General features: G+C 44.7%; 1 protein-coding gene across 5 annotated transcripts in view; it reads left to right on the top strand.

The window, feature by feature from the left end:
• Positions 1-12252, top strand: part of DNM3 (dynamin 3) — a 535138-nt gene extending 522886 nt beyond the window's left edge. For 4 of the 5 annotated variants that reach the window (XM_045982938.1, XM_045982935.1, XM_045982934.1 and 1 more), the window contains one exon: positions 2959-7744. In XM_045982938.1, the coding sequence (XP_045838894.1) occupies positions 2959-3028 (70 nt within the window). In that variant the 3' untranslated portion in view covers positions 3029-7744. Of the gene's footprint in view, positions 1-2958; positions 7745-12128 lie in introns of those variants that run through there. The other variant, XM_045982937.1, reaches the window with a different exon arrangement.
• The last annotated feature ends 226 nt before the right edge of the window (positions 12253-12478 follow it).

The raw sequence follows: 12478 nt of genomic DNA, 5'->3' as shown, positions 1-12478 counted from the left end.
GGGAGACTGCGCTACACAGACCCAGTGTGGCTCACACGTTTACCCTCATAATTCCCACTTCCCACCTGACGAGGAATAAGGGCAGGAAGAGGCAAAAGAGCAAGCCCTTTCAACAGGGTCACGCTACCTGGCAGTGAGGAACTAGAGGAACGGTCGTTTCCACCACCTCCCCCCCGGCTGGGGCACCCCACAGGCCACTGGCCCTACAGAATTCTCTGTATGTTCTCTTTCTCTCTCCATATATATATATATTCTCAACCCTAAGATTGGCCTCACACCATGAATACTCAGAACCAGCTCACCCAAAGCGTTCTCGAACAGATGAAATTTTAGTTCTTCCATTCTTCGAAGAGAGTTGAAAGACGGAGGCAAGTAACGCGCTCCCCGCTCTTATCGGGAAAGTCAGTTTCTCGCATTCAGCGCCACCCACCCTGTGTGAGCTTCGGCTTCTCGCAAAAATTGTCACTGTCCAAAACACTGTGAGAGGTCCAGCCCTGCAGCGACGAACGCAGCTACAAGTACGCCAGCTCCCCCTTTGCTTTGGAAGCAGAAACACGGCACGCCGCCCACACGCCACACAGGCTTTCAGAGAACACCAAGTGATGCAAGACGCTCTGTTTCACTGTAGCGGGTTCCTTAATGCAGCCCATCACTACACAAAGCAACTGAGAAAATTTGGTACAAAACAAGTAACTGCTTTGCCCAAAACAAACTGTCTTATGAGGTGAATGTCTTTGGAAACTCTTGGAACGGTCAGGTACTAGACCAATGAAATGAACTCTAACAGTAAACTTTAAATGTACTTCTGGTGCCGAAGCCGGCAAACAGCACCGCTTATTAAGAAAATTGCACCGAACAGCTTAATGCTCTTCCTGGGGTGCGTCTAGTAGCGTCTTATTGTCCTAAAAATGAAGTGATGCTCACGTTTTCCAGAAGGGGGGAATCTTTCAGGATTTTAATGACTGAGTACACTCATGGGTCACTTCAGCCTGAAACTGGGCATATTTTAAAGATGTCATGATTAGTTTGAGAGAACGTAATGTAAAGATCAGTGAGCACCACAAGCACTTAGCGGTTGCTTCTGCTTCTAGGAGTAACGTTATTCAGTGGTCAGTGTTCAGTTGTTCCGTGGCCGAATGAGAAGCACACCCGGCGAGAACAGGACGATGAGTAAGACACAGCCATTCCTCATCAGTGGAGATAAACCTATAGCCCTAACTAGGATTCAGTGTGACGGTTGTAACAGACGTATGCTCAGATGCTTCCGAAGCAGCCGCATCAAGATGGGGGGAAGGGAAGACTTCACTGGCACGAGTCTTAAAGGAGGATGAACGAAACAGCACTGAGCCCTCACTGCACGTAACATCATGCTAAAGGCCGGAGGAGACAAGTTAAGTGGGTGTGACCTCGGGCTTCTAGGAACTTCACAACAAAGGAGAAGATGATGCAGGTACAAGACTCAGGACACAAGCTAAATAAATGTGGCCACGTTAAATGAAGATGAGCGGTGCGCTAGCGGAAGGACAGCTGTTGCACGATCACAAGTAAAAAGAACTCGGGAGGACTCTTCCCGGTAGGGAACAACCCAAACATTTCAGGTAGTCATAGCAGCCAGCAGACTTCCTGCAAAAAGAGGACTTATTTGTCTGTTCAAATTAAATAACTAGTATTGATGGTTTAGTTTGGTTACTGTGCCTGTAAAGTATGTCTAGTTAGACTTTAAGAAAGTGAGTGCCCACCTAGTACCGAGCCTAGCAGAAGAGGTTAAACTGGAATGTATCTGCCCCCCCCTCCCCCCAGGTAACCTTTCCTCTAACGCCTCTTGGGGATTTTTCAGGTGCGGGGCCAAACGGAACCCTGCGAATATCTATGAGTTTGTACCTAAGTGGCCTGTACTTGTACCATTAATCAACAAGATCTCTTTCTCATTGATTTTTCCTTGATCATCTAGTTTTTTTATAGCTTTGTGATTTTTTAACATTTCATAATTGTTTTCCTTAATTTTTCTATCTTCATTTCTTCATACCTGAGAAGGGACATTTGATTTAATCATGTTAGTGTTTCCAGTACAGAAAAAATTCCCCAACGTGACTATACTCCCAAAAGGGATTGTTCTGAAACAGTCACTCGGGGAGTTTTACCAACAAGAAAGGTTGTTATGATTTGTACAACTTGTTGAATTTTGTTGGTTATAAAAATTACTCCCAAGAAACTACATATGAAAGCAGGTACACACACACAAAGTTCCTAACACACTGGGAAGTAAACGGAGGGTTCAGGACAGAAAGAGCACTGCTTGGTAATGTCGAGATTCTCATGTCTAGTTCACACCTGAGTTTGTGGATTCGGCCCCCTCAGCTCTTGGAAATGTGACCAACCAGAAAGCAAGCAATACTGCTCCGGAGCCTTCTTACGCTTCCTGTAGAGAACTCCCAAACCTGGATTCTCCGGTTTCCAGGGCCCTGCAAATTAGAAGTAAAATATAGAACAAACTGGAGAAAGCTACTGCTGAAGGCAATGAGAAGTGATAACATTATAACAGAAGAAAAGAGGGAGGATATTACATAAAGGGAAATAACAATTCAAAGAGCAGCATTCTCTGAGGCCTAACCTACCTTGTAAGTGCCTGGAACAGCCATACCATGACCCGGCTCCCTCGGTAACCATTCTCTGTTGGCTGAGAACTGCACGGCGCATCTTCAGAGGGCTTTCAAATGATTTGTTTTTTGTTTTCTTAGTATTGGGAGGGACAGCTTCTGTTTTGAGAAGGATTTGCGTATGACAAAATACTTCGTTTTGTCCACAGTGCTAGCTGTCAGGACCATGACAGATGGCAACCGCCGCTGCTGGCCTGTCTCCGCATGGGCATGCGTGTGTGGCGCTCTCTCTGTGTCTCTGGGGCGACCTTCTGCTGGATATTCTACTTGTTTCTTTACCTTTCTCTTTCTCTCTTTCTAGCCGGAGACCACCCCCATCACCAACTCGTCCCACTATAATCCGTCCACTAGAATCCTCCCTGTTAGACTAAACGAAGTGTCTGGCCTGGCAATTAATTACTAATGAATCATGTGAAAACAACATACTTGATCAGTAAATCATGAGTAGTCGCATGTGCGGACATCAGTAGGCAAGTAACCCGTTTTACTAACGCATTCATCACTCATCTTCGTCGCTCATGGTGTATCAGACCTTCGGAGTTTGACTCTGGAAAACTGCTGACCCTTCGAGACTTTAGATGTTGTACTGACCAAGGGTAGGTCTGTATTTTGAGAGACCGTTTGCCTACCCTGGCATATATTTGAAATTGCTTTGGACAAGTTCCTAGGTTACCCACCAGGTAGCCCATTAAGTGTAATTCTTAAGAGCTTTGAGACCTAAGCCATACGTGTATTTACTTTCCCACATTCTGTTTTGGCTGATAGAAGTTATGCTGTCTATCATGAATGTTTCCTCCTACTCTAATTACCTATTTAGATCCTCTTTCCTCTTTATTTCATAGGACTGCTAGGAAGAGATTTTTTTTTTTTAATTAGGATTCCTTAAGAATAGACTTTTCCAGAAGCACAAAGTAGTTTGCAGAGGAAAAGTTAACGCATTGCTTGCTCTAGAGAGCTTCTCCTCCTCCTGATGTGTTTTGCTTCATGCTCGAAGCATATTCAACAGCGAATCAAAGCTTAATTTTCTGGTAGTTGGTCAGAAGATTTGGCTAATTAGTTTCAGAGTTCAAGGAAGAAGCAAAATGTCACATCTCTAGAAGTGTCTGGAAATACCTAATTTCTTTATTCACATATATTCGCCTCCCTGTAGGTTACGGTGAAGGCTGACGTGGGAAATATTTAACGTCCCACACCGACCGAGATGTAGGCGTGGCTAACTCCACTGTGACACGGACTGTCGTGTACTTATTTATGTGGCTGGAGCAAGTTTTTCTCTTTCCAAGCTAATTCGTAATTCCCTCACGTAAGAATTCATCCTACCTTTAAAGCCAGTTTAACGAACTTTCCATCCGTTCTAGGCTTGCTTAGTACATCTCGAGCCTTGCTCTGGGATGGCCATTTTTAAAGAGGGCCCTGGAGTGAAAATAAAAGTCGTTTCATGAGGGACGCCGTGCTTCAAGTGCAGGAGTTCACGCTCTACAGCTGTACCTCAGCGTCTCTGCACGGGTCGTTCCAAAAGATGGCACTAAGACACTGAGATCTAAAGCAGCTTGGCAAATGCTAACACTGCAAGAATTTACAAAATTGGTTTAGCCTGGGGATTAATACTTCAGTCCTGAGGCTGAGCTGTAGACGAAGTCGGACCAGGGGATCAGCAGGTAGGAAACGGCCAGGAGCCCAGTGGAGTGCTGTCTGCTGACTGTTCCCAGACAGCAAGTCCTCACTGAGCGGCGGCGTCCCACGGCACTGTTTCATATTCCACAGAAGTAAATCAGGTTTCACCAACTGAAATGTCTCCCTTTGAAAGCAGCAAACATGATCTGTATGTTCACTTAGCTTTAATTTCCTGTGTACTTTATACCCAAAGCAGACACCTATAAAGTATGAAGGAAAAACTTGGAGCCATTATTAAAAAGAGAACTTGCCGAACGGAATGGCATTGTTTCGAAGTTATGCTAAAGGGCTACGGCTACCCCACTTGTAACAGGCAACCATCAGAGACTACGAGATTTACCAAAAGAACTTTTCAACTTTTAAGTTACAAGTGATTCTGTAAAGACCACCACCCCAAGTCACCAGCCCGAGTCTCCTATCTTTTTTCTCCCCCTCAGGTGAAAAAATTCTTAACCTTTGTGAGTGGAACAGATGTGCAAAGTACAAAATGGGTTTTTAAAACCAGTGCTGCGGCTACACGGAAATGTCCACAGTAAAACAAAATGATCTACGAGACTTTTTCATAAAACTCCCTCTCTTTAGGACTCCTTTTGCTTCTTCCTTTGAATTCTCTAAAACAGGCAGCTAGAGGATTATATACTTCAGGGTTTGGCTTTGTGCTAAACGTGGTTTTGCATTTTGCTGTATTTCAAAAATTTCCTTCTGTTAAAGGAAAATATTGTGGATAACCACTGGTGTGTTCTTAGATCAGCACAAACCATGTCAAAGAAAATTGGAGATGTTTTTCCAACTTTCTTTCCACTCATCTCCTGTAGTCGTGAACAATGGCATTTGTCGTCTCTGGCTTTTGCTCTTGGATTATAACCCTGCAGTTCCACTGTCCCGCTTGTCTCTGTTTGTAGGCACGTTGTTGTTCTCTTACCTCTTCTCAGTTATGTCCAACAGAACCCAGCCTCCCCTGGAATTCCAGAAGCATGTTGGAGAATACTTTGTTTGCCGCAGTACTATGATTAGTTTTAATGGCATTTCGCAAAGCGTTTGCATCCTGCTAAAAGGAGATGTCGAGGTGAATGAAGTCGGAAGCTCTAAGGTGTGTGCGAAGTGCGTTGTTCATGCCAGGCCCTAAGGTGGGAATGCAGCTTCACGAGCTGAGAGTTTCCCTACCACCTTTCATCTTTTGTGTAGCTTCTTCCTAACCGATTGCTCTGATGCCGTCTACACGACAGATGTTTAGCAAAATAAAACATACGGTATCTTTAGGGTTTGGAAAAATTCACGGTGTATGCCTGTTTCATAGGGTTGTCACTTGCATGCTTATTGACTAATCGGAATAACCGTGTACTCAACTGTGGACAGATTATTGAAATAGTATCAATTTAGAGCAGATATATTGCATTTCCAGAAGTCATCTACCAAGATTACTCTTCTGAATGTTGCTTTTAGCTGACTTTTATAACACAGAAAAGCAGTAGGGCCTGTTTATTAGCCAATTGCCTACTTGTTCAGAAACAAACTCGTTCTGTTCCAAGACATGATGATGAAACCAGTTCCTGCGATAGAACTGTAAGCCTTCTAAACTTAGAATTTGAACGTAGTCCTATAGATTAATTTTATGATTTTTTAGTATAGACTGTAGCCATAATTCTCAAATACAAAATGGGACCTAATACCAGTATGTGATAAATGTTGACGTTTCCTGTGTATAAACGTATTTTCAATGCATGTGTCTGTGTATACAGTATATACATGGGAAATTCATTTCTGTAAGTACCCGTGTTTTGGTGCCCCTTTGGGTAGGTAGGTTTAAAAAACCCTTGTTAAAATGCCACAAGCATGTGTGATTGTGTGTGCATTGTGTACATAGGCTACGTGTGGGTGTAGATATTTATGTTTACATGTGCTTTGTGTGGGGGGGTATGAATATATTTTTTAAACTGTGTTAATTCAAGAGCTCACTCTGGAGGGTCTGCTGTAACACGTAACAGGTTCAGAGAACCGTGATAACATGCGTGAGGTCTCCAAAGTGTCTTCCAGGATAGGCACAATGCTCAGACTTACCGTGACAACATCCACTGCTTATCTAAGGAGAAACGTCCTCCGCCAAATACAGCATAAGATCGGGAAACCCATTTCTACGAACTCTGATTGGAATTGTAAATGATTCTTGGATTGCTGAGCTGAATCTTAAAAAGCTTAAATTAGTCTACATAGTCATTTTTTTCCCCCACAGTAAATGTCAATAAAGTGGAGGGATACTGAAATGTAATAAAAAGAGCGGGCTCTTCTGAATAAATTTGCTAAACATGCAGAGAAGTTGTTACTTAATACCTTGGTGGTAGGTCACCCATCCCTTGTTTCAGGTAAACATTCCTCATTTGGCAAACAAGATAAGTATTTGAAATTGACAGTTATCTCCTTAACATTGAGAATATGACCTAAATAGGTCTCTGTACTGTGGAATCCAGTTGAAGGAGACAAGATATAAGACTCAGGTTGAGTTTTACATCTGCTTCACCAAGAGGACTGCTAGCTGTGAGCTCAGAGTTTAACGCGAAGAACTCTAGATGACTATAGAAAAATACGTGATTAGTTCACTAGATCACTCACTCCTTTCTTAGAAGTTTCGATGTGTCTCCTAGATAATCTTAAGTCATCCCGTCCAGTTGGCATGCTTAAAATCATGTGCTGCTCTGTATTGTGAAGCCAGAATATTGTGAAGCGTGTGTAGCGTACGCACTGCTAGTTGTACACACGGGTCAGAATGCGCGTACGTGTGAGAGCGAGAGAGGAGACTCAAGGAAGAGTCTCTGTTTGTCTTAAGACCTGTTCATACTGGCATACCGGTGAGACTTCTCACCTCTCTGGTCTGGGGTTTCACACATGGCTCAGCTCAAGGCATTCATTTCTTCATATTTTTTTACCCTTTGAATTCCTTAAACTTTGCTCATTGTGTAATGTTTTCAAAAAATATGGTAAAATGTTTACTCTGTTGACCCCTCGCACTGTCTGCTGCCAGTTTGATTAAAAAAAAAAAAAAAGATTCCTCTCGGCTAGAAATTTCACCGTGACTTATGTTAATTTCGTATGTAGAGCCTCTGTGTTGCTTGCTCGTCTATGTTTCTTTTTTCTCACTTTTCTGAATCAAATTCCCCTTTTGCTTTTTTATGAAGAAGCCATGTGTAGAAGCAAAATCTTACCTTCTCTGTTGATTCTTTAATTAATTTGAGCCCGAATACTCTCCACTGTCTTCTTGGCACTTTCAGGATTTCTTAATGCTGATATATGGATGGACTCTGTGAATGGAATTTTTGAAGCAAGTTCCTCAAGCCTGTACCATTCTCAAAGGTCACATGTACCTATTGTGAAAATGTGAAGCTGTATTTCTGAACCTGAAATAAATGGTAACATTTGAAGGACTCCCCCCTTCTTCATTCTTGTATATTTGGGTCATATCTATGCATATTAGTAAGATCTGAGACTTCTGAATACTTATAAAATTGGCCCAGAATTACCAAAATGGGGAATAATAGCATTTGGCATTACTGTCATTAATTTGAGGGAGGACACGATTTTTAAAGGGTGAAAATTGGACAAATCAAAGACAGGAGAGTAGGAGAGATTTCATTTCTGATTCAAACTCCGTGTTGGACTAGGTTTCAAAAGGGCACAAGCCTTAGCCCGTTGGAGGGTGCAGTGTGACAACTGACAAGAGGCCCCGTCTTGTTCGGCCACTGAAGAGGAAGTGTTCATGAAAAACCCTGGGAAGCAGAGGGAGTAAAGACACTCTGCCCCCATGTCAGGTCCACAGAAGGCATTTCTTACAGAAAGTAGTCGAGCTCTTGACTCAACTGCTGGCCTTCATGCACTCATTGGGCATCAAAGGGAGAAGTTACCCCTTTAGTTTCCCTAAGAGTAAGAAAGTGGAAGAGTAGAGTTGCTACACCGCAGCCACACATCCTTCCTCAGTGTCCAGAACACAGAGAAAGACTCTCTGTTACGGAGTTTTGATGACAGGTCCCTTACCAACGCACGTGGTCCCAGACCGAGCCGTCCACCCAAAAGCAGGAGACAAGAAGGGAATGGGAGGAGAACGCGGGTTTGCTGTCCCTCCGTGCTCAGGGTACATTCCCTGAGAAAAGATGAATTGCAAAGGCTGTTGTACTAACTCCTGCTTTCCTGTTGTAATTTCTTCTTCGTATCACAACATCTTCCATGACTGGAGCCATTAGTGCATCCAAAGGAAGCTCTTTACCAAAAGAGGAGGAGAATCCTGCTGGACACTTGTGTAGGGGGGCGTGCGCGCATCTGTAGGTGTTCTGCTGCGTGGTTCTTATTCAGAACAGTTTCTAATGGAAACTACCCAAACCAACGGACCTTATTTGGCAGACCACTTATTTGGTAACTATTTGGCAAATTACCATTTGTATTTTTAAAATAATTCCGGCATCAGGGTAAATACCTTCTCAGTTGTCAAGATTCTTGTTTTTCCGCTGGAGTCTTTAAATTTCAGATTGAGAAATCTGGGGTCTGGGTCGGGTCTGGGAACCACCTGGTTCCCAGACCCGACCACGTTGTACTCCGGCGCACACCTGGCATTGCCATGACGCAGACCCTTTGCGGCTGCTCTTTCCCTCCGTGGCCGCCTGGGAACGAGACCACACGCACGAGATGGCGGCTAAGATAACCGTCTTCGTCCAGAGTTTCCCCAAGTTCATTCCACGAGATTTCAGTCGGGTTTGCACATACGTACACCCAGTTTCTTGATGAAATACACGTGGGAAACGTCTCTGTCCCGGAAGACTTTACAGAAACTCTGCTATCAGACTGCACCGTGATGCTCTAAGGAGGGGTCAGTGTCTACGTGTTTCACAGATTTATCTGACCACCATGCTTTGTTCATAGAGCGCCTCGTGGGGCTAGTGTGAGGGAACGCGGCTCCGGTGGTGTCAGGTTAGAGAGAAAAGGCTTTGAGCAGGATTAGTCTGGTACAGACGGTCGCGATCACCACGCCAGGGGGTAAAATCAAATGGAAGAGCAACTGGCGCTCCCAACTCGGGACAGTCTTCCTGGGCGACCCCGCTGTGTCCCCATGAGCGGGAGCACAGAGGAGGGGCAGGACTCCAGACTGCAGACACGCACGCAACGCAGGTCTTGGAAACACCTAGGTCAGCCGTAATATACAGCGAGCCTTGTGAGGATGCAGACCATTTTCCATACAACCTTCTTTCTCTCTCTCAAAAGAAAAGCTCCTTTAAATTAATTACATTACCCCATTATATTCCTGCAAAGGCATGGATCCAGGCTGATTTAAAATTTAGAGGTTACCAAACAAAAACAAACAGAACTATCCTTATTTCCGTTTCTGTCTCACTTTCCCAAGCCTTCAGGCTCACCCACTGATCTGAGCTACTGAGTTCCCTAAATGCTGGGCAAAGCAAGCAGAGAATGTTTTGTGAGATTGTCATAAAGCCTTCCCAGGGACACTGCTAGAGGAATTTCACCGTAAGATCAGACTGAAGCATTGGAGTAGATCCGAGAGAATGTGGGCAACTAATCACTCTACCGAAAATGGAGTCTTCTGTGTGTGAACAATGCCCGTGTTCTAGACACAGCCTTTCCTGCCTCCTTCCCTTCCTGTTCCGGCCCAATGATTCTTTGAAGCTATTTTTCAGAAAACTTAAGAGGGTATAACCTGAAATGAGAATCTTGATTAGGCAAATTTGCTTGCATGGGGAACAGTAGCATTCTAAACTTTAAAATTTGTTCGCAAATTTTACGTATGCGCAAAACCTACCCAGCATTTCAGCTCAGTGTTCCAGGTCAGAGGTAGCCACAGCGTGAGGAAGCACGTTTGTAGCTCTTCATGGGGAAAGCCCAGATAGTTTCCAGCACTTGCCTCTAGGCACTTTGGCATCGTGTAAGTTATACAGAAAGTTCTGAAAAAGAAACAGTGAAAACCCAAACCCCCCAAACCCATGCTAGCACTAACCCTGAGCCACTGCGTGGTGTCATCCTTGACAATGCTTTTCTGGCCATGAGAGGAAAGTTGGGGCAGGAGAGCGAAGAGGAAAAGAAAGGAGCCGCCTGGGGGAGTAAATGTCAGTCTGGGGTTTGCAGCAAACATTCTAGCCATCAGCGGAAACATATGCCAAGACAGAGAGTTTCTGCCCGTTTCTGGATGAGCACTCCAAAACGAGCTCAGACAGGAAAGTGCTCCGGCATCTGCTAACGGACGGTCTCTTCGGCCCTGCGGACTCGCTGCTCAGGTTAATGGCTCACCTCCCCACCCTGCTGAGGTCATTAAAGTGTTCGAAAGCCCCTTCCGAGCTCAAAAATTGTTTCTGCTTGCCAGGCAGGTAATAAATCTCATTGAGCCTGACGGGAATTTAATTACACTTTCTTCACGAACACGCCAGGGATACCCATTACCTGGGTCTCTAAAGCTAAAGGCCCGCAGACCCCCCACCGCTGAAAGGTCACCAGAAACAAGGGCTTCATCACTGAAGTGGCCGAGAGGCCCCCACAGCACAGCCGGCTGAAACCGGACCAGAGAGAAATTGGTCTGGTCTCGGCCTTGAGGGAAGGGAAGGTTTTTCACGGCTGCTCAGAAACAGCCCCGGCAGTCCGGCTCCATTAACGTCTCTAGAAGATGAAAAAGAAGTTCCTGTTTTTGTTTCTGGTAGACGTCCTTGCGCCACTCACTGGAGTTCCAAGAGCGGGAGGGAAGGGAGTGTGTTGGCCTGTCGCATGCCCGCATGAATGGCCACAAAGAAGTCCCACGGGGAGCAGGGCACTGAGCTCACCTCACCCTGTTCCCGTGGCTCGCTGGAGCCTTGAGTTCATTACCAATTTGGGAGGAAAAAGGAAATTAAAGTCCAGATGTCTGCTGGAAACCAGTGGGAAAGTGTCATCTGGCCTGTTGCGTTCCCACTTACACGGCCGTGCACGGCGACGCGGCACTTACTCCCCAGCAGCAAACCATCTGGAGAGGCCAATGTCAGAATGAAACACGGCTCTGGACCCTCATTTCACAAACGTCACCAGACGCGATGCAAACCAGGCTCGGGGGATGGAGAAAGATCCAGCAAACTGAATCACCCTCCCTGCACCCCGTTCTGAATAAATCAGAACTTCGGTTGTAGGCCCCTGAGACAGACCCCCAGGTGTCCCCGGGCCTGGCAAGGTTATCCTATCGGGAAGGTCACTCGGGGCAGCTTCTTACTGGCAAATCCTTTTCTCCAAGCCCAACTCCTGACATTTTCTGTGCGATTGTTCACGGGATCACACTGCTCACTGGCTCTCCTGACAACCTTCTAATTTCCCTCATCTTGAAAATTGTTTTTTACCTGTCGTGACTTCTCTTTCCACTCCCTCTCCCTATGGAGATTTAACATTTCCTGGAATGTTCGGTGGAAGTAACCGAACGTCACAAAATCAGGGCTCAGAAACAAATACTCAAGGTCATAAAGGTATTGGGCTCTGGTGCTATTTCCGAGTCTCCTGAATATGGTTGCATGGAATTATCATCCCGTGGTATAAAACAAGGGTCTGGAGGGGGCTCACGTGGCTCACACCGAGCTCACGGCCTGTCGCCAGGAAGCGTCCTGGGAAATGCTCGCTTTGCCGTGTGGTTCTCTCATTTCCCCTGTATGTCTGCATGTTTTTGTCTAATTTGAATTTGACCCTCATGGAATCATTTTGCATGCTTTTATTTGGATTTGTCTTATAATTTAAACATTGTTTTCTTCCTCTGCATCTGTGTTTTTCTGTTATTTTGTTTTGTTTTGTTTTTACTAGGCGACCCCCTCCTGCAGTTCCAGGACGGCCATCCTAACACCCATGACTCATCTCCTTTTGTTTCCAACAACATGTCTATCCATGGTATTTCAAAGCCTTTCGTTTGCACTACATGTCATATGTACATAAAAACTTTTATTTTTGATCCGTATCTATAATAAAAACAAAGTTTATTCTATATAAAAACGAAATGTGTTCTGTTTCTTTTTCTAAAGAAGACCAAATTAAAATAGTTTTCAGCTAAAACCAGGTAAGTGGAAAAATACGTAATTTGATCTTACAAAGAGCTTAACTTGAAAAAAGGTAAGTTAAGATATTTGGTGAAGGATGATAATCTACCTTCAACTGAA

The sequence above is a fragment of the Meles meles genome, chromosome 17, assembly GCF_922984935.1.
Source record: "Meles meles chromosome 17, mMelMel3.1 paternal haplotype, whole genome shotgun sequence".
Classification (NCBI taxonomy): domain Eukaryota; kingdom Metazoa; phylum Chordata; class Mammalia; order Carnivora; family Mustelidae; genus Meles; species Meles meles.
This window is presented reverse-complemented; position numbering and strand designations above follow the sequence as displayed.